This window comes from Urocampus carinirostris, chromosome 10 (assembly GCF_059441175.1).
Source record: "Urocampus carinirostris isolate Australia breed hairy pipefish chromosome 10, RoL_Ucar_1.0, whole genome shotgun sequence".
Lineage (NCBI taxonomy): Eukaryota > Metazoa > Chordata > Actinopteri > Syngnathiformes > Syngnathidae > Urocampus > Urocampus carinirostris.
In genome coordinates, this window is record NC_142358.1 from 14,261,876 (window position 1) to 14,285,096 (window position 23,221).

Consider the following 23,221-nt stretch of genomic DNA (forward strand, 5'->3'; position numbering starts at 1 on the left):
TCTGTGTCAATTTTTTATTGTAAATAGGTTAAGAGCCACATTCAATGACATTAGGCTGAGTCCCATTCTTCGCACTTTCACTCGCTATGTGCCCTAGTCACTCGGTTTGCGCGTTCACGTGAAAATGGGGTGTGTCCCGATACTCTCAAGACCGAGGCAGAAGTGCCCTCAAACCATGTCGTAACCACTTCAAGACCGAGGGGGCTCTCGACCTCACTTGGCAGCGAAGTGACTACCCAGAAGGCTTTACGAATTCTCAATATCAACAAACATGCCCGAAAAGGAACCGCACAAATGTAAGTAGTTTTCCACAACCACGCATGTATTTGCAACAAAATGTATTGAGATATCTTAGTTAGACGTAAATGCAATAGAAAATCGTATTTTCGCGTTAAAACACGAACATTGCAAAATCGCTACTTTACGAAGTGCACTAATCTACCAAGGGAGCTGGCAAAAAAAATCTTCACGCTACAAACTGTAAAGTAGGATAACTGTGCAGAAAATCACGGTTCAGCCCATCCCTGTTTTTATCTTAAACGAGTCGTGCTTATACATCTACATGGAGCATAGTCAGAATACCGTTCTGGACATAAGCCCTTGTTTACTGCACACAATTTCGGGTGTCGTGTTTTATTTACAATATGATTCTTTCATGTGAGATCAGAATGCATTAGTTTTCATCATGCATTATGAGTAATGTCTCCGAATTTCACGTGGAAATACAGTTGAAACAAATTACTATCACACAGTCCACTGCCTTCTCTGTAAACACATATTAAGTAAACTAATTACCTTCTCAAAATGTTGTCCAAATGTGGAGACAATTCTAAAGCATATGTGATGCTGGCCAATAGAAGGCTCTTACAGCCATAAGAATAACATGTCATTTTTTTGTATCTATTCACTATCAAATAGTTATCCAGAACACATCCTATAATTTCCTGTCTCATATCAACTTGTTGAGCATCCTATACACAGTTGTTTTGTACAATACATCAGCATTAAGTAATTCTTGTTTTTTCCACCCAACCTAAAGGCCACTGTAGAACGTCCCGTGGAAGAGCTGGTCACCATCACAGCTACCACGCCATCCACACCACCGGGCACGTCGTTGGCACCTTCTAATCCGGCGCCAAACCCCAAATCACCCAGAAAAAAAAGGAAGCACGATACACTCCTTGACTTTTTGAAAGCGGAGTCTGCCGGAGCGAGGAAAAGGCTCGAAGAAACTGTGGCCAAAACTGAGCGGTTCCCGTCCTTTTTGGGAAGCTCGTGGACAAATTTCCAGAACAGTGACATCTCTGCAATGTTTCCCTTTGTTTTATAAAAGGAATTTTTTTTTTTATTATTAAGAACTCAATGAAGTTCCAGTTTGTGTTTCCAGCTTTTATGGAAGTATTGGTATATTTTTGTTAAAATTTGTGACACATTATTTATTTACTATTATGTATTTTGGCCCAATGTGAGTTTGTTTTTCTGAAAGTAAACTATTATTTAAGCTGGAGTGATTTGTAGTTGTTTTCTGTCCAACAGTCACATAGTTCACACACAGTATCTCACATCATTATGAAATAAACCACCAAGGTGTTACTCAAAATGAAGATGTTTATTGAATAGTAATGCAGAAAAGCACATAATGCAAATGTGGGTCTGACTTCCAGAGCCTAAAATATGGCTTTTGGGCAATTTATTCCATATTAACTGTGGACAATTCTTTGTACGGTGGACCTGGGAACCCTGAAGACCCGTGACACCACACGGTAGGACAGAGCGTGGACCAGCCAGTACACGTAGATCAGGACCTCCAGCCATGGCCCTGTTCACTCTTTAGCAGCTCCTGCAGGGCCCACATAACCTTCTTGCTCAACCTTAAGTCCTGAATGAGTTCTGACTCCACATCCAACCATAAGCACAGGATGGGAACATTCCTGTCCAACCTGTCCACGCTTATGGGACAGCCACTCTGGAACACAATAGATAACAAACAATTTAGACATAAATGTGGGCATAGAAAAGAAAAAGACCGCTTTAACTGTGATTTAAGCATCATGAAAAAATGTTGAAATGACCTTTTTATATTCAATGACAACTCTTTTGAATTAAATTCCTTATGAACTAAGGTTTTTGGGTCGTACAGGGAAATTTGGTGACGATATTATGTCAGCTAAAGAGTCAGGTGGACTGTTCTTGTGTTTGTTTACGTTTCGTCATGTCACAGATTCAAGACCCCTACTATATGTCATAAAATGGCATTAAAATACTAATAAGTAGATTGCTATTTATGTCTACACAAACATAGGGTATTATGTGAACGTGCATTGTATGTTAACTCTTACTGTATTTGACTGAACGGGTCATTTTTTTAATGAGTGTACGTACCTTGTAAAGATGAATCAGCACTACATAGCGCCGAAGCTGTCTTCAGTATAGCACATTTCTCCTCCGTTGATTGGAGACACGGAAAAGATGATGAGCTTTCAGGCAATCGGTAATAACACAGCAGTAGCGGGCATTTTTAACGTTGCACGAACTCTCCAACTGACACACTACAGGTTAAGACTCGAGTTGTTTACATGTGACGTAGACCAATACGTCACTGAGGTCTACAGCCAATTAATATTACCGCCATCTCCTGGACAGGGGTGGAACCTTGCAAGTCTTGTCCAAACAATCTCCACTTTGCACTCAACTCGCGGAGGACACTCCTCTATCGAGGGACCTCACTGGAGGGTTCTCAGGGCCGAGTGAGAGAAATGGGATTGGGCCTAACAGTGAAGGGTGGACTTTTTCTTCCTCAGCAGTTTCAAATCAACATCCGGGTTGTGAGAATAGACATGTGAAACAAGTGCTTGCGGAGTAGTTCCAATAAAGGTGAGTTGTTTGAGATGCGCGTTAAAAGTTGAAAGCATATTTTCTTAAATAATTACATTCTCTTTATATGAATAACCATGAGTTGGAATAATTACCACTAAATGAAGGTGATATATATGACGGAAATATGCATCGCCGGTAGGTTTTACTCGCCTGTGTGTGTAAAAGTTTTTATGGTAATTCCCATTTGCAGTTATCAAGAAGGATTTAACTGTATAGTAGCACTGAATTTTCAATATGCAAATAACCTGTGAACTTGGGGTTACTCAAAATGCTGTCTTGGATGCATTTACCTTGTTTTTATATGTTAATGCAGACACCACATGAGTATTTTGTAATTATTTTTGTCTTTATTCTCAGTTTTCCCAATCAGCAAACCTGCTTTGACACATTCAGGTCCAGAGACGTTGATGTGAAAAAGGTGTCGGTCACTGCCATGGTAGCAATGGCATCACAATGCCTGACAATCACTTCTATACTGGGAGGACGGGATATGACCAAAAAAAAAAACTAGAGGTAGTGGGAAAATTCTACTTCACATCAGCCCTTTGTCTAAAAATGGTTAAGACAAATACTGATGAAACTCAAGGGCTAATAACTACAAGCTTCCTGCCGGCAGCCCGGCGGCTGCCCCAGTCATCCGACCGTTCCCGTCGGCTGTCCCCACCGTCATTAGTTTCCCAGCGGGGACGCAAAACGGGAGGCGGGCCGGGCGGGATTTAGCATCTGTGCTCACGACCAGAGTGAGACCACCAGGTAGACCACCTGTAGTCCCTAAAGTCGCTCATTTACCACACTTTTGTTTTAGTCTCGTTTGGTCTTTGGCTGGTAACAGCTTCTGTGGGCAGACAGACAGACAGACAGACAGACAGACAGACAGACAGACAGACAGACAGACAGACAGACAGAGACAGACAGATAAAAGATGCTTTAAATGTCTAACTCCGAGTGTAAGCAACTTAAAGAAAGCCAGCGGTATCAGGTAAAGTGCGCATAATAACAGCTAGATACAGTATATACTGAGCTGTTGACCATTTAAGTTTAGGCTGCTATTAATCTTTTAAGCTAGAGCCACTTTAGAGTGAGTCAGAGATGCTTTAAAGCTTTAACTCAGGTGTGAAAACAGTTTTAACCTTTTGTGTTAAACGTTTAAGTCTGAGGTTAAAGCTTTAAAGGGACAGTGTTGTAATATTCGACCACTAGATGTCACTGTATTGTGTCGTGCAACCAAAAACAAGTGCACATGGGAGAATACAAACTACAGAGACTTAAAGTGACCAATTTGCTTCATTTTTCTTATTTATTTTTGCCCGACAGCTTTGTTCTGTACCTTGTTGTGCCCAGAACATTCTAAATTAAAGCCTCAATGGAACCTTGAGGCTTGCCTGAAATGGTTTAGATAAAGGGTAGTAGTGGAGTAGGGACTTTTTCAATTCTGTACTAGATTTTTTTTTTGTCATAGCCCGTCCTCCTAGTAGAAAAGTAATTGTCAGCCACGTAAGTACTCACACTTGTGAATCAAACCACTATGTTCTGTATCTCATTTGTGTCCAGAATATTCTGATTAAAAACCTAAATGGAACTTCTCAACTCGAGCTTGTTTTACCCGTCTCACAACCTGGATGCAAACAAAGACGTGGAAAAGCAAAAGCAGTCAATACATTGTCCATCCTTTTGTTGAACACCAGATTTTAAGCCCCTGAATTTTGCAAAATTGTGTATTAAAAGTTTTACTTGAATTTGGCAGGCGTGTGGGCGCTGCCCGGTCCAGCCTGAGCAGATCACCACATCCTGCTACTGGCGTGTGTCCAGCTATGAAAACCTGGGAGTTAATTGGAAAACTAGCGACCTAGCGTGCCCCCACGGCAAAACGGCTGGACATCAAAGTTGTTGACCTGCTGAGTGGCACGCCCACATAACGCACACACACAGTGGCTGCTGACTTCGATTTGTACATATGGTGAACACAAGGTTATTGTGAACTCCGATAACAATGAGCATAAAACACCTGATGGTCAGTCTGTATTCTTCTCCACATGACACGTATTAATCCAACTGTTGTAAAGCATGATGGGAAATGCTACGTTTAAAACACCACATCTGATTTATCAATACCAAGGAAACGTGATCCAAATATCAGTATTATCAATTCTAGGTAAGCAACCGGATGGGATCTATACTATTATCCTGGGATAGATACTTCACACCTTCAACAACTTCCTCAAAGTGCTGCTTCTCTATGTAGATATCATAGCCATTTTCTCTCTTACCCAGCACCCCTTGGCAACTCTAGGTTTATGACTGACATTGTGACTGACAAGCACACTTTTAGCAAATTTCCCTACCTGTCCCTCTGCTGCATCCTGCCAGCCAGGCAGAAGAAAGCTCCAAATCTAGATGCCCACCCCTACCAGAAGCTAAAAATGACAGAGTCAAACATGAAGGGTAGCACAGTGATGTTTTTTTTTTAACTACAGAAAAGGACATTGCTAGATGTCATTTGTGTGGTAAACTGGTCTGCTACTCTGGCAACACCGATAATTTACATAAACACATGAGAAAAGCTAACCATGCCGTGAGCATCAAGCTGCAACCAATATTGCAAACATGTTGCTGTTCCTGAACAAAAACTAGTAAATCAATTGCCACTATGTCAACAAAACAATGAGATTCTAAAGGTCTAACTCCAAGTCTAAGGAGTTTTAAAATAGAAAATTTGTAATTAGGGTTTTTAATTTGTATTGTGTACTGTACAAGACAATTGACACCTTATTTCAGGGGTAGGCTAACTACGGCCCCTCGGCCACATGCAACCTGTAAAGCTTTTTCTTCCGACCCACCATATAAAAAGGGTCAAAATAAAAGTACAATATATACAAAATAGTAAATCAAGTACGGTACTTCTTATGTCACGGTTGCCCATTGCCCTCACTTGGCCCCGCCCATTTGGCGCCAGCTGCGGCTCGATGTCTGATTGTCAACCCTCCTATTTAAGCTCAGTGCTCTTGTGGTGTCGTGTAATACACTCCCCTTCCTGCGGTGTCACTGTATACTTATGCGCAGCCTTGGACTTGTGCTAGAGAACTACCGAAGGAGAAGTTGAGTAAACTCTCTATGACTGTACCGTCCGTGCCTGTCTCTGAATCCGACTGCAACCCGACTACATACACAACATATTGGCGACGAGGATGACTTGGATCGGAATCTCACAACCCCTTGCTTTGCTTGAAACCCCGGGTGAGCCTACGATGTTGTACTCCACGTGGATTCAGATGTTCGAAAATTACCTGCTAGCATTGACTGCTAACGAAATGCCGGACAAACGAAAGCGCGCACTACTGCTGCACTGTTTAGGCACAGAAGGGCAGAGAATTTTTCTTTCCCTTCCTGACACTGGCACTTCTTACAAATCCGCCTGTGATGCGCTAGAAATTTTCTTTGTACCGAAGATTAATGTCGTTGCTCAGCGTACCAAGTTCCGTCAGCGTGCTCAGAGACCGGGCGAGACCACTGCTCAGTTCATTGCCGCATTGAGGGAATTAATTGCTAACTGTGACTTTGGCACGTTTGCTGATGATATGATTAGGGATCAATTCATTGAGAAGATGTCCTCTTCGAGAATCAGAGAACGCTTGCTGTTGGAAACGGACTTAAAGCTTGACAAAGCGATCGCTATTGCTACACAAATCGAATCTGCTATTTCAGAAGCTAATGCTGTTGCTCCTGTGCACGCTCCCGACGTTCCTGTGAAGCTTGTGCAACAAAGAGATAAAAGGAATCAAAGCAGTACGCATACAAAGCGCTCGAGAGATAAAAGGAATCAACACCACACCTGCTACCGTTGTGGCTCCAACTCTTATCTAGCAAATGACCCCAAATGCCTTGCTAAAAATGCAAAATGTAACCAATGTGAACAAATTGGACATTTTAGTAAAGTGTGCCGCAGCGCAATTCCTACTCGATCAGTGAGAGAAGTTACTGTCCCAGAACTTACTGTGTGTCATGTAGCCCCTACAGCTGCAGTCCCAAAGCGCCTTACGTGTACAGTTGCTCTCCATGCGATTGATGAACAGTCAATTACTACTGACCTGCTTGTGGACACTGGTTCAGCAGTTTCAATTCTGCCAGAGAGAATTTACAGACAGTCATTCATGCACTTGCCTCTCTCAAAGCCTACTGTGCGTCTGGTGACCTACATGAAGAAGCCAATTCCAGTGTTGGGCTGTCTTCAACTTACTGCTACATACTGCAACCAGAGTGCACATACTGACTTCTACATAGTTCTTGACGGAACTCCACTACTGGGAATGGACCTGTTCACTGCACTTCGCCTCCCCATACAAGATGGGCAGATTACAACACCTGCTGCATCGGAGATGAGTCACTCTGTCAACACTACAAATGCTTTAGGCGTTGCTACAGGTTTTATACACAAGGTTAAAGTGCGTGCAGACCTCCCTCCAGTCCAGCAAAAGCTACACAGACTCCCATATGCCGTGCGTGACAAGGTGTCGGAGGAGCTGACGAAACTGGAAAATGATGGCATCATGGAGATGGTGGCTGCTGTGTCTCCTGATTTTTCTGCAGTCACTGCTGATGAGCTCTCCAGTGCATGTGAGGAATGTCCAGTGCTACAGAAGGTGCGACACTACATGCAGAAGGGATGGCCTCGTACTACAAAAGGCCTTGACCCCCTCATCGTGCCTTACTTCCGTGTGCAAAATGAGCTTGCCTTGCAGAACAGTGTCATTGTGCGTGGCACTCATCGTGTTGTGATACCACAACAGCTACAGGGAAAAATGATCCAACTTGCTCATGCTACACACCAAGGGATAGTTCGCACAAAACAAAGACTGAGAGACTTGTACTGGTGGCCTGGAATGGATTCTCACGTTGAGCTCGCCATCAAATCATGCACCACCTGCTTGCAGCATGACAAAACCGCAACCACACGTACTGCACCATTACAGCCTGTGCCTACCCCAACTGCTGCCTGGGAAAAGGTTGCTGTGGACATTGTTGGTCCTATTCACTCTGCGCCTGCTGATTGCCGCTTCGCCATCACCCTCATTGACTATTACAGCCGATGGCCTGAGATTGCCTTCTGCTCAAATGTTACTTCTGCCTCTGTTATGACTTTTCTTTCCATTGTGTTTAGCAGAGAAGGTAATCCACAGGAAATTGTTACTGACAATGGCCCTCAGTTCGTGTCGACCGAGTTTGAAGCATTCCTTAGTGACAGGAACATCACACACCGTCGCAGCTCTGTGTACTACCCACAAGCCAACGGTGAAATTGAGCGTTTCAACAGAGTCTTCAAGGACTGTCTACAAACAGCCAACATCGAAGGTAAACCACTGAAAGCCTTCTTCACTGAGTTTTTACAGACTTACAGAGCTACACCACATGCCGTGACTTCAGTATCCCCCGCTGAATTGTTGCATGGTAGACCACTGAATACAAAGCTTCACATCACAGGTCTTCACTCCATGCGTCCCACTGCTGACAAAGGCAACATGCTACAAAACATACAAAACAAACAACAGAAGTCAAAACGATACACCGACAAACGTCGCGGTGCAAAATCACCCAGCTTCCAGATTGGCTCTGCGGTTCGCATCCGCAAACCTGGAATCATTGCGAAAGGACACTCAAGGTTCACCAAGCCACTGACAGTGGTAGCCCAAAAGGGTCCAGCCACTTATCTGCTGTCTGATGGAAAGGTGCTGCTGTTTCAGCGCCACAGCCTCCTGATAATGATGCTTGCCTCCTGCCAAGCGACCAAGTTGCTGAGCCACCCGAAACTGAAACTGTGCCCTCAACACATCCCTCTCCTAGTGCACCGAGAATACGACATGCTCCTGCATGGCTTCAAGATTATGTGACTTAAAAAAAAAAAAAAAAATACAGAAAAGATGTGATGATGTAAAAAAAAAAAAAAAAAAAAAAAGACATGATGAATGTTCATTGTTAAAAAAATTGTCATGTTTGTTTATGATGTGATCTTCATACAGTCTGCTTAAGTTTACAAGGTTTACACACTTTTGCTTACCGATATTGACAGTATAGTTCCTTACGTTATTGCTTACCTCTGATAAATATTTACCTCTAATCTGGTAATGAATATTGAAATGTATGTTTTCCACAAGCTCATACTTACCGAAGAGTTATTGCGTATTTTAGATTAATGCTACTGTTGTGTCCTATGCTAACAAAAAGGGAATATGTGGTGTCGTGTAATACACTCCCCTTCCTGCGGTGTCACTGTATACTTATGCGCAGCCTTGGACTTGTGCTAGAGAACTACCGAAGGAGAAGTTGAGTAAACTCTCTATGACTGTACCGTCCGTGCCTGTCTCTGAATCCGACTGCAACCCGACTACATACACAACAGCTCTCACTCACCCCTTGTCAGTCCGTCAACGAACCTCTGCACCCGCAAGACGTGTGTTTTGACTCTGTCTTGTGAATCCTGTCCGGTATCGATCCCGCCTATCTCGTCCTGTTTAATATTTGACTCCAGTCTCCAGTGTCTAGTATCAATCCCGTATGTCTCGTCCTGTCTGATATCTTGCTACAATATCCGGTATTGATTCCGCCTGTCTCATCCTGTCCGATATCCTGCGCTAGTCTCCAGTATCCAGTATCAATCCCGTCTGTCTCGTCCTGTCTGATATCTGACTCCAGTCTCAAGTATCTGGTATTGATCCTGTCTGTCCCGTCCTGTCCGGTATCCATCCCGTCTGTCCGGTATCTGCTCGTATATCTGGTATCGATCTCCTCGGCCTCTGGCTTCCTGTTTTTTCACGCCGGACTTCTGTCTTACTTCTTCCACCCAGTGATCGTAGAATCACTGCCGCTTGTGTTCACGCGCATGACTGCCCCATTCCTGTAAAATAAAGCTCGTGTGAAAACGTTACGCATCTGGGTCCCCCTCCTGTTCTGGTTGTGACAATTTATAAAAAATAGTTTTGGGGGGCCAACTTTGTCCCCATTATCCCTTTGTTTGTCTACAAGAAAAAAATTACAAAATTACTGCAAAACGATATATCAAATGTCATGCTTGAGAACCTAATATATTATTTTGTTTTCATTCTAAAAAGAAAAGTGATATCTTAAAAATAATACAAAATAATAATACTGTAATGCTATAATACAAAAATACGACAACAGAAATTCTCTCTTTGTCTACTTGTCTGGCCGTGAGAATGTTTATTTCTACCATGTGGCCCCTGGCCTGAAATGAGTGACACCCCTGGCCTACTTCTAATCCTAATTTCATCAAAAATCTAATTTGATCTGTTTTAGTTGGTCCATTGTTTTGTTTATATGTCTTCTATCATTGAATACGCCGTAAATTGGTTGTCATCAGATCATTTGCTAGGGTAGTCTGAATAATGACGTCACACCAGACGAGGAGTATAACTAGGTGAGCTGAGGAGTTGTCGCATGTCTTCAATTGTGACATTTGAAGGGGCAGAGATTTTTTAACAAGCTATTTGATTTTATATATCTTCGTTCTTTTTTAAAAAATACTTTATGTACCATTGGATATTGCGCGTGCACCAGGCGAATGTCCGCAGATTTGTGCCTGAGGTAAGTTCACGTGTGTTCGTAACTTTCATGCTTCAAGCTGTGGCGGGAAACGCTTCAATTTTATTGTTAAAAAAAAAGGAATATTTTTATTGTTTCCGTCAAGACAATTAAATATGACGAATTTAAATGTCTGAATGTGTTAATTGTGTCAATTACAAAGTTTAATACACGTTTTAGGCATTCGTAAACCACGTGACTGTATAAGGAAACGAACTATGAGGATTATTTAGTTTTTAATTATTACCTCAAAGTTGTTTCGGCCTGTTATGTCGATTTTTTTTATTTAGACTAACACGTTATTACGGTAATGCCGTTTAATGTTTATGTCTGGTAATTTATTATATTAAGATTAGAATTACACGTGTGTTTATTATCATTAATAACAACGTAGAGAGCAATGTTTACAACGAGATTAAACATGGCACCCCAGGATAAGGACCTAATAAAATATTACACCGTTTTTGTGGAGTTCACCTAACTATAAATGAATGAATGCTTTAATATGAAATGAAATGAAATGAAATGATCTGCATTTCTATAGCGCTTTTCAAGTCAATGACTTCCCAAAGCGCTTTACATTGTGCTTCACATTTCCCAATAGCGGCCGTGATCTGTGCAACCATGTAAGGCGCTAACCTGCTTATTGGGGGTAATAGGGGGTTCAATGTCTTACCCAAGGACACTTCGACATGTAACACGGACAAGCCGGGATTCGAACTGGGATCCCTTAATCCTAAAACGATCGCTCTACCTCCTGAGCTACTGCCGCCCCCAACTTTCATAATAGTCAATTTGAGACATTTTAAAGAAACAAATATAGTTTCAAATGCATCACTCATTTATCTTCTGATTCGTATTCATTATAAAATAGAAAATTATATAATTTGGGTTTTTAATTTGTGTTCAGTTTGATTTAAATCAAACAATGTGAATACTCGACTCCCCATTGGCTGGCCCATTCAAAACGGTATGCCACGCATATCTCGTGCGTTTACTATACGTACAGCACAATACAGTGCGCTTCTCGCCATTACTGGAGTTAGCCTTTGTCTCGCGGTGATTTTTAAGGTTTTGTGAAGTCCTTGTGATGGCTCCTAAACGCCCTTCATCCCTTGGTGACGCTTGTGAACCTAAGAAGAAGCGAAATATGTTATCAATTACCGAAAAAGTGAGTTTGCTACTTCGCGGATTTTCACTTATCGCGGGTGGTTTTGGTCCCCATTAACTGCGATAACCGAGGTCTTACTGTACAATAATTCCATTTGAGCTCGAAGCCGGACTATTACATTCAAGTGAAAGAGAGAGAGAAAGAGAGAGAACAAGAGAGGGAGAGAGAGAGAGAGAGAGAGAGAGAGAAAGAGAGAGAGACATAGAGAGAGAGAGAGAGAGAGAGACATAGAGAGAGAGAGAGAGAGAGAGAGAGAGAGAGAGAGAGAGAGAGAGAGAGAGAGAATGCAAGAAAGAGAGAAGGCAAGAAAGAGAGAAGGCAAGAGAAAATAAATTCTTGTTTCTTACAGTAGTGGAAATCCTTGAATCCGTGTCTCTTTTCGTTTCCATGGAAACTCTAAGCTCCACGTGGTGTCCAGCGGTTCCATGTGACGTCACTAATGTCGAGGAGATGCGTCCCAACTCCTCATGTGCGTGGGGTCAGTCAAAAATACAAACACACACATACATATGTAGATAAATATAAAATATATACACACTGTATTTGAAAATTACTTTTTATTAGTCACAAATGTTCATTTATTAGTGTTTCCAATTGCTGTTGTACGTGCGTGTCAGACTGTATGTTTAGAAGGTCTCCTCCAGCGCAGCTTTCTCCCCACATCCAGAGGAACATACAGGTAACAACAAAGTTATTAAAGAATGGCAAAACAACGGAAAATGTGCTTTGTCGAAAACAGAATTTTGTATTTATGTGCGCATGGAACGGTTGGCGTCAGCTTGAAGACACGCTCCATCAGCAGGAGGAGGAGCTGAGTCGCCTCCAGGAGGAAAACCTCAAACTACGACAATTCCTCAACTCGTCTTTTGTTAGGACACTGGAGGACAAAGCTAAAGTGAGACAAACGTTGAAATAATTACAAATAAGTGAATATACATCTTAATCATATTTTTATTGGTTGAGGATGAAAGCAATACATAAACTGTAGAATTAAAAAATATATATATTGTCTTACGGGCAGCACGGCGGCGCAGTGGTTAGCGCTTGTGCGGCACAGTTCATGTCATGGGAACCTGTCGTGGGTTCAAATCCAGCTCCAGACTTCCTGTGCGGAGTTTGTATGTTCTCCCCGTGCTTGCGTGGGTTTCCTCCGGGCACGTTCCAAAAACATGCATTTCAGGTGAATTGGCCGGTCCAAATTGTCCCTAGGTGTGAATGAGCGAATAAGTTGTCTGTCCCTGTGTGCCCTGCAATTGGCTGGCAACCAGTTCAGGGTGTACCCTGCCCACTGCCCGGAGATGGCTGGGATGGGCTCCAGCCCCCCCGCGACCCTAATAAGGATAAGCGGTACGGCTGATGAGATGAGATGAGATATATTGTCTTACCTTACTTTATAAATGTAGTCTACAACAACAGGAAAAACTATTACAGGGGGTGAGGTGTGCGCCAAATTAGAATCCTTGGTCTCATTATCGCCCTCTGCCATGAGGTAAGAGAACTGAATGTCTCACTTTGCCTCTACAGATGCTAAACACAGTGTTATGATACATACTAACTGCAATGATAACATTCATAAAGTAATCTGGAAATTCAGTGATTTTGAAAAAGAAAATCGTAAAATGTGAAGGTAAATGAGAAAGAACTTTAACACTGATAAAATATCCATCCATCCATCCATCCATTATCTGCGCCGCTTATCCTCAGTAGGGTCGCGGGGGTGCTGGAGCCCATCCCAGCCATCTTCGTGCAGTAGGCAGGGGACACCCTCAACTGGTTGCCAGTCAGTCGCAGGGCACACAGGAACAGACAATTGGCTCGCTCATTCACACCTAGGGACAATTTTGACCGCCCAATTCACCTGACATGCATGTTTTTGGAATGGGGGAGGAAACCGGAGAACATGCAAACTCCGCACAGGAAGGTTGGTAGCTGGATTTGAACCCATGACCTCAGAACTGTGCCACACACGTACTAACCACTGCACCTTTATACATTTGTCTTTTATGGTCATGATTACTCATTGCACTCACCTGTGCCCGCTCGTTTGGCGCCAGCTGCTCCAAGTTGCCTGATTGAGTCCCCTCCTATTTATTCCCAGTACTCCAGTCACTCCTTGTCAGTCCTTCAGCGAACCTCTGCATACGCAAGGCAAGCGCTTTGACTCTGGCTTCCTTCGGTCCCGTTTTCACCCGTATACCACTCGTCTGTTCCTGATTCCCCGTTTGTCTCCGGCCATCGACTCGTTTCGTCCGTTTGACCACGCTCTGATCTCCCGCTCCGGCTAACAACCTGTTTTTTGACCATCGACCACACTCTGATTTCTCGCTAAGGCTAACGAACCGTTTTTGACCACAGACTATGCTCCGATCCCCCGCTCCGGCTATCGGGCCATTTTGCCCGTTTGACCACACTCCAATCTCCCGCCTCGGGGAATCCACTTCCACATTCCGATTACGCTCCGATCCAGTGAGCGGCTTGCTCCCCTCGTCCAGCGAGCACCGGATCGCTGGCGTTTGTTTCCTCAATATCCCACTAAACTTTTGAGTGAAATGTTGCGCATTTGGGTCTACCATTTGTTCTGGCCCTGACATTTTATACATCCATGACGGCAGGTGAGGCGCAGCCTCCCTTGCCTTCCCTGGCTGTATGTCACCACAGCTCGACCAACGTTTCTCAACCATTTTTGTGAAAACACACACTTTGTTCATTGATATTTTTATACGCACTTCTGATATTAAATCATTTTAGAATATGAATTATTAGTTAAGGTTTTAATTTTTAAATTGTCAATAAAGCCTAGGCTTTAAATGTCATCCCTTCTTTTCGGGCGCTGCCTTATATTCCAGCGCGCCTTATATGCCGATAAAATTGGAAATGCCTTACATTTTTGGTGCAATCATTGATAGGTCGATACATTTTATCAGCACCGGGATCGACCCTGATAGCAATGATAAGTGCACCGATTCCTAACCCCAAGCCCGCTATAGAACATGGATGTTTTTTTTGTATTGATTGCATTTATTAATTTTGTGATGTCATGTTTGAAAATAAAAAGTAAATGTCAAAAATATAAAAGAAAAATAGAAATAGGTCGAGCATGTACCCTACGTTGTTGTCATTACCTTGCGTTGGATGGAAAGAGTTTTTTCGCGGCGGCCATAATTGGTAGATGTTTTCCCATCATGTTATGTATTAATCCATACTTTTAAATTCTTTTTTAAAATAGTGTTACCAAATGTACCTTTCCTTAAGGCAGGGGTATCCAACGTGGTGTAGGCAGGCACCAGGGTGCCTGCTGAGGACAGAAGAGGTGCCTGCAGATCTGTCACGGGGCATTGTGATTTTCTAATTAAACTGTTCTTAGTGGCTGACTGAGTCTGCTTAACCCATCGATCCATCCATTATCTGCACGCTTATCCTCAGTAGGGTCGCGGGGGTGCTGGAGCCCATCGCAGCTATCTTCGGGCAGTGGGCAGGGGACACCCTGAACTGGTTGCCAGCCACTCGCAGGGCACACAGAGACAGACAACTCGATCACTTATTCACACCTAGGGACAATTTGGACCGACCAATTCACCTGACATGCATGTTTTTGGAATTTAGGAGGAAACCAGAGTGCCCAGAGGAAACCCACGCCAGCACGGGGAGAACATGCAAACTTCACACAGGATAGTTCGATCTCATGACCTCAGAACTGTGCGGCGCAGGCGCTAATCACTGCGCCCCCATGCTGCCTCTACTTAACCCTATTTCCAATAATTAACCTGGTAATAACATACTAACAACACAGTAATAACATGATAAATTATTTTAGAAATGCATATTAAACTGGCTGCCCTTTGTGCTAATTGGTAACAAAAATGAGCTCTCAGCTTGAAATAGGTTGGAGACCCCTGCCTTAAAGAGACACTGTGTGATACTTGACCACTATATGCCGCTGTATTGTGTGGTGCTACTGAAAACTAGTGGTTAGCGTGTCCGCAGCACAGTTCTGAGATCACAGGTTTAAATCCAGCTACCAACCTTCCTGTTCGGAGTTTGCATGTTCTCCCCGTGCTTGTGTGGGTTTCCTCCGAGCACTCCGGTTTCCTCCCACATTCCAAAAACATGCATGTCAGGTTAATTGGCTGGTCCAAATCGTCCCTAGGTGTGAATGAGCGAGTGAGTTGTCTGTCTCTGTGTGCCCTGTGACTGGCTGGCAACCAGTCTAGTCCCCTGCCTATTGCCTGAAGATAGTCCCCTACCCACTGGCCAAAGATACCTGGAATGGGATCCAGCCCCCCGGGACCCTACAGAGGATAAGCAGTGTACCTTGCCTGTCAGTCATATAAAAGACATATTAAAAACCTGAATATACGAGGTTGTGAGTATTCAGATCTCAAATCCATGTTTTTTGTGCAGACGTTGGAAAGGACCAGGAATCTGAGCTGGAAGGGACCGTACCGTGTTAGCTCCTCGCGCCGCCATATCCAAGTCAGCAAACGTGTCTGCCGGAACCTCAGCGCCGAGTTCAGTTCTGCCGAGTCCAGTTCCTCCTCATCCGATCCCACGCTAGACCTTTGGGTCTTAAGGACTCTTGGTTTGAAGGACCCGGACACGATTGACACAGCCTCTTTGCCGACTGCGTACCAAGAAAACATTGCAGTCTCATCAGTCGCTTGCCAGATCGATAGCGACCAGTCAGACTGCAGTCATGGGGACACCGAAAGTCCACAGAGTCCTCTTTCCCTCCTAACATCAAATCCATACAGCAGTCCATCATCAGGGCACAAGTTCCCTATAGAAACTCACTTCAGCCAGTCACTCTTAAATCGTACTTCCACCCCACAAAATCCATCACAATACGGCCAGTCTGAAGTCGGACATCCGGACTTTGCCTTTGCCATATCCCTGAGCCCTGCCAGTAGCGTCAAGACACTTAGCTACCCTCAAGGACAGGCTTTTGTCAGGAAAGACCCCCATGGACGCTGTAACTTCACTTGGTTGCCCACAAACACCTTCAGAAGCCAAGACCTGTAAGGTGGTCTTTAGAAGGATATAAGAGCTTGAATGCAATATTTTAAAAAAATTCTCATAGATCATTCATTTTTTTAGTACATACAGTACTCAAGAAGTGTCTCAAACGTGGTCTTCACTAAATGGAGACAGAATCAGTGATGTGCGGTGAAATTTGAGTCTGGTGAGGCACAGTTACATATCAATGAACCCACATCTTATTCAACACTTGATTGGAAGATCAAGAAAGAAACATACAAAATGAAGCGGACACAAAAACCTAATACCTTAAAGGTTGGATGTGGAATTTGAGGTATCTTTAAGATGTTCAAAATTAAATATTATCTCTATTAGGTATGTGTTAACAATGCCTAGTTAAGTTTAAAGATCCTTTAGTTTTTTTTTTCACCGCTCCTATGCGCTTTTATCTTAGTTTTATCATCAGTATCTTGGCCACAAAGCACGTTTTTTCTTTTTTGTAGCGATGTCATGTCTGTGGTTGTGGTTCTCTTTAATTGTAGAATGCAAATGGTGAAAGTAAGAAAAGGACTGTTTTAAATACAGTCCAAATGCCAACCATAACCCCCAAAAAATGAAAAGGGAAGAGTTTATTCAAGAGCTCCTAAGAATATCAAATTCCTGCACACGCAATAGAAGGAGCTTTAATGATGATTTCGGCCAGAAGATGGCATCAGCAAGTACAATACTTTTGAAGTTGCATACACCACCTTAAACTAAATATAGTCTACGTGTGGCTCTTTTTCCATAAAAGCACCAAAAGAAATGTAATCCTCCATAATGAAAAAAAGTCAATGCAACGGGGAAAAAATTACTAGTTGCTTGGCTCCACTTGGTATTAGCTTGCTCATACTATCACTGATTCCATTGTTTGGGGTTGAGCTATGAGCCAAATCAAGTCAAGTCATGTTTATTTGAACAGCCTTTAACCACAAGGAGTCTCGGGGGGCTGCACAGACCACAGACTATTGCAAACTACAAACTATTATGACACCATCCCCTGATCTAAAACCTATATGAGGGCAAGGAAAAACTCAAAAACCTCAGTCTGAGGCAAATGAAAAAACCTTGAGAAGGGACAGCACATGAGGTAACCCTCCTTCCAGGATGACCAGGCTGCAATGGATATTGCATTACCAAACAATAAAAATGAAATCTTAAAATATTAACGTATAATATAAAATCAAAATGAAATCAAAAAGGATGACCAGGTTGCAATGGATGTAGCATTAACAGAAAATACTGTTGACATGAAGTATAGGTCTTTCATAAGCCATTGTATATAAATGTATTTTAAGCCTAGATTTAGACAGTTCCACTGAGGTTGCAGATCGAATCTCAGGGGGAAGAGCATTCCACAGCACCGGAGCCCCGATGGAGAACGCTCTCGAACCTGCGGATCTCTTCTTGGCTCTTGGGATCACTAGTCGATCAGCATTTTCAGAGCGAAGGCTCCGGACCGGAACATATGGGGAAATTAAATCTGAAAGACATGAGGGATCAAGTCCATGCATGATTTTGTATAATACCAACAGAACCTTAAAATCCAATCTTAAGCTAACAGGGAGCCAATGCAGGTTAGCTAAAATCGGGGTAATATGATAAAACTTTCTTGTCTTAGTTAAGAGCCTCGCTGCAGCATTTTGTACTAGCTGCAAGCTCTTGATTTTGGACTTCGGGAGACCGGAGAGTAGTACATTACCGTAATCGAGACGGGAAGTAACAAACGCATGAATTATAATCTCCGCATCGGACTGGGATAGTATAGGATGAATTTTAACAATGTTGCAAAAATGGAAAAAAGCTGTTCTAGTAATGATCTTAACGTGAGTTTGGAAGGACAGATTGGGGTCAAATATGACACCTAAATTTTTGACGGAGTCACTCTGGGTGATATTACATTTGACAATGTTTAGAGCAGTTTTTGAGAACAAGTCACGGCATTTAGATGGATCAATAATCAACATTTCGGTCTTTTCAGAGTTGAGGCGCAAGAAGTTAAGTGAAATCCATTCTTTTATCTCAGTGAGGCAGGCCTCCAAATTTCCACAGTTTATTGGGGTGATTTCTCCATTGGAAGATACAGTTGAGTGTCATCTGCAAAATCACAATCTTTGGTCCCACTATCTCAATGACATGAGGCACGAGAATTGTGTGCTTCACTCTGCTTCTTCAGATGCTCAGCACCGTAATATATTGTACAACATTTTAATGTGAAAATTCAGCGATTTTGAAAACAAAAATCCCCAAATTGTAAAGACAATGAGAAATAACTCTGACACGGAGTAAATATTACTATTTAATACATTGGTTATTTATAATTTCCATGATGAAAAGTGAGGCACTGCCTCCCCTGATTGCCGACAATGATGGGAATAGAGCAACGAAGGACTCAAAAAAGTTCATGTGGCATATGTACTTCTTTCACTAAAATCATTTTTTCTAGGCCACCCTGTTTAAATGTTGTAGCTTCTAAGCTATTAGCCACACTCAACTATTGGGACGGAATATAAATGTGCTAGTTTTAGATTCATTTTCAAATTTTCATCACAGCATTATGCTCCTTTTTTAAAAGATATATTTAGGTTTATGTGTGTGTGTTTGTGCAATTATTCTTGCTCTTCAGTGTAAATCTTCGGAAAACTTTGGCTTTTTGTGCGTATTTTTTGACACCTATCTGACTCAAGTAGTCAGAAACCCCGCAGAGGTGAATAGTAGGTGTAGCAGTGTGATACCTGACTTTATTGTCACCGTTAACAATGTAGTGAGCATTGTTTATGAGATTAGACGTGGCACTCTAGGAAAAAACACGTAATAGAAAATATGGTCAGGATCAATAAGAGTAATCAACACAGCCTAGATAATCATTGGTTGCTCTCTGCCCAGTTTAGAGAAAATTGTCGGCTTGCAATACCGCAGCAGAACCATCAATAGCATAAAATACTATTCTCACCCCGGGCATCACCTCTTTGACCTGTTACCCTCTGGTAGGCGCTACAGGTCCCTTAAAATAAGGACTGACAGGATCACTTTCTTCCCCAGGGCCATCACCACCCTAAACAAGCACGGAAACCTGTATAAATATATATCTTGAAAGTCATTTTGGGGATTTATGTTTTTTGCTGCTATATATTTTTGTTTCTTCAAAATGTGAATGCACTACTTTTCTTTGTACGACTGCTTCGATGCACCATCCTTACTTTGCACTATTATTTTTACCTGGGACTAGTCTGGAGGCACAACTTTGTAATTATTTTTGCCTATTTATCTTGTCTTTCTTTCATTTTAAAGTCTTCATTCCTTGTTTTACCCTGGGGTGCCATGTCTAATGTTTCACAATGTTGATATCAATGACAAAAAGACATTAATTGAAGTCCAAAAAAAGAATAAAAATATATTTTGAAAGAAAATATTTGCCATTGATGCTTGTTAGCATGTTAGCCTCTCCTTAGCTCACTTACAAGTTTGAGCAGAGTACGGCCTCCTTGGTGTTTCACAACAGTTGGTGGTCCGTCGCTCCCGGGAGACCCCCGCTTACCTCGGTTCTCCCCCCGCATGTAACACTGGATGTGGATGATCTCCCTTGGGGGTCCCCGAAAGAGTGAGACCCGGTCCCCCGAGACCGGTCGGCGAGGCCTCGCGGTGTCCGAGCGGCCTTTCGCTAATAACACGGTAAGACCGGGTTGGGCCGCAGATGTCAGCCAGATTGGTCGCCTTCGAGCGCAACGAGGAATGTGAAGAAGGGTGTGTTGGGGATCACACAGAAATCACGGTGGGACCCTCTCCGCTGACGGGTCATTAAGGAGGACGGGCAGGAAACCCAATCTGGCCTCGGACCAGTTTTTGAGCAAATTGACAGCTTGAACACTCAATTGACCCTACAGTACAACGCCTACTAACCACTTTTACTTTCACAAATGAGATGACACTTCTAAACATCTCGTGCCGTGTACACGGTAGATACAGAAGGAGGAATGACTTTTTCTTCCTCAAAATATTCAAATCAACATCCGTGTGGCGAGACCAGACGGGTACAAAACGAGCGCTGGAGAAACAGCTCCGTTGAGGTTTTTATTCACGGTTTACGATCCCTTAACCGCCTGAGTTGACTGATCACACTTCCTGTGGTGTGTCTTAGGCGAGTACAGCCTGGCAGTGCCCTTCCGGCCCCAGAAGCTTTTTTGGGGGGGTTAGGGTTTGCTCTCGGGGCAGCATGGCAGCACCGTGGTTAGCGTGTGTGTGGCCCAGTTCTGAGGTCATGAGATCAAACCTTCCTGTGTGGAGTTTGCATGTTTTCCCAGTGCTTGCGTGGGTTTCCCCTGGGCACTCCGGTTTCCTCCCACATTCGAAAAACATGCATGTCAGGTTAATTGTCCTTAGATATGAATGAGCAAGTGAGTTGTCTGTCTCTGTGTGCCCTGTGACTGGCTGGTAACCAATTCAGGGTGTCCCCTGCCCACTGCCCAGATGGCTATGATGGGATCCAGCGCCCCCGTGACCCCACGTGAAACAGGTAATACTGATTTCCATGGATTCCAGGAGCAGGAGGAGCCACCTGATCTGACTCAGATACAGCACCTCTGATCTGGTCACCGTTGTTGTCGGTGTAAAGCGTCCTCCCTTTCTTTAGAAACGGGCCAGTCGGCATTGACAAGCAGCAGCCCCAACGAGTATGTCTACTGCTGCCTGTTGCAGTGCACTTTACCACGTGTGTGGCAATACTGATACCAGATCCCAAATCACTGGGGAAAAATTCTTTCATTCTTGAATTTTGAGTAGGCCTGTTTTGTTCATGTTCACATCATACAATACACGTTGAATCACCTGTGGCTTTAATAATTTGGTTAAAAAAACTTGTGGCAATAACGGTACGTCCTTTGCTTTTGTGACATATTAAAGGGACTTCTTCCGGTAAAGGTCTTTGCGTTTCATTTATATTTTTATCAGTTTACAAATTCTTCATTTATTTTGATTGTTTGAACCTTATATAACGTTTGTATTATTATTTTATTTATTTGTTTTTCGACAGTTTTATTTTATTTTATTTCATACGTATTAATTAGTGTACTGTACATTTAATGTCTTCATACACCACAGTGAGTTTTAATTCGTTGTTTGAAAAATGCTAAAGAAATACATTTTGATTTAATTATGAATACATATGACGACATTATCAACAAATTCACACGTAAAGGTAAAATCAAACTTTACTCACCTGACTGGAGCTGGTCAAGTGAAGCAGCCATGCCACTAAATTATACACACTGCCCCTTTAAAATGAAGTTGTAGTCAGTCAAAACAACTTTTGCAAGTATGTAATTACACCCAGAGTGTTTTTTACAGTCACAATTTTAAAAGAATACACTGTCCGGAGATGGCTGGGATGGGCTCCAGCCCCCCCGCGACCCTAATAAGGATAAGCGGTACAGCTGATGAGATGAGATGAGACATTCAGAGGTTTACAGATATACCCATAGCAATCTTACCTTTCCATAATCTCCCTGAACGCCTTTCAAAGTACAAAAGTTATCACTGAACGCAACATTTAATGTTGCCTTTAATGGCCTTTTGTTTCTTTTCTTTGGTAGCGCAGTTTCATGCTGGTCAGGTCCGCCAGCCGTTTAACTTTTTTGCTTTCATTCAGATTCAGATTATCTGCACCGCTTATCCTCAGTAGGGTCGCGGGGGTGCTGGAGCCCATCCCAGGCATCTTCGGGCAGTGGACAGGGGACACCCTGAACTGGTTGCTAGCAAGTCGCAGGGCACAAGCACAGGGAGAACATGCGAACTCCTCACAGAAAGGTTGGTAGCTGGATTTGAACCCATGACCTCAAAACACGCGCAAACAATACGAACAAATAAAATAAATACAACAGAATATTTTGGGCTTGTGAGTACCGAACAAAGCTGGGATGGTTTCACAAGTGCATTTTCAAAATGGCTGACAATCATTTATATACCAAAGGGGTGGCACACAATGGGCTATGATAAAAACAAAACTGAAGTCAGTGAAAATTCCCCAAATCCCAACTTTCTATCATTCCAGAATCCTGCAGGTGGTTTGATTAAACTCAAAGCTCCCAACAGTAAATCAGATAACCACTTCGAACAATGTAGAGACTGTACAACGACTAGAGAATGGATACATGGGGGCATCAAGTGAAGAAAACAAGACCATTTGGAACAGAACGTTGAGGCTGCTTTGAAGAGATTTAAGACTATTCTAATATAAAAAATGTGTTCACCCGGTCCGACAGTAACTTTATTCCCACATTTTGTCTTGTATGTTCAAAGGGACATTGTATATTATTTGGCACCCCATAGTGGTAAGAAAAAAATCCTTATCCATTAAGAGAAAGGACATTGGTTTGAATAATAAGCAAAAATTCCTGAACTGTCATGATTGCCAATTGAGCGCAGCTGCGGCGGCTTAATTGGCGCCAACAGCCCGGAAAGCTGATTGGCTGTCACTCTCTTTTCAAACCCCCGGTTTTCAAGAGGAAGCCGTCTGATCGTTATACAAACTGTTGCCTTCAGCTCAGTTAGCCTTTTTCGTCCGACTCCGTTTTT

The 23,221-nt window shown here is 42.9% G+C and overlaps 1 protein-coding gene and 1 long non-coding RNA gene across 2 annotated transcripts; one reads left to right on the forward strand and one right to left on the reverse strand.

Annotated features, from left to right (window-relative positions):
* Window positions 1-1,590: 1,590 nt before the first annotated feature.
* Window positions 1,591-2,751, reverse strand: LOC148357866 (uncharacterized). Its single transcript, XR_015851521.1, has 2 exons — window positions 2,383-2,751; window positions 1,591-1,966 (listed from the first exon to the last, which is right to left on the reverse strand). It is a non-coding gene; the product is annotated as an uncharacterized LOC148357866 (long non-coding RNA).
* A 9,274-nt stretch (window positions 2,752-12,025) lies between these two features.
* gmnc (geminin coiled-coil domain containing) lies at window positions 12,026-16,965 on the forward strand. The gene is made up of 4 exons (XM_088346123.1): window positions 12,026-12,107; window positions 12,256-12,317; window positions 12,417-12,533; window positions 16,040-16,965. The coding sequence occupies exons 1-4, from the start codon at window positions 12,026-12,028 to the stop codon at window positions 16,655-16,657; spliced, it is 879 nt and encodes a 292-aa protein (XP_088202249.1). The 3' UTR covers window positions 16,658-16,965.
* Window positions 16,966-23,221: the final 6,256 nt, after the last annotated feature.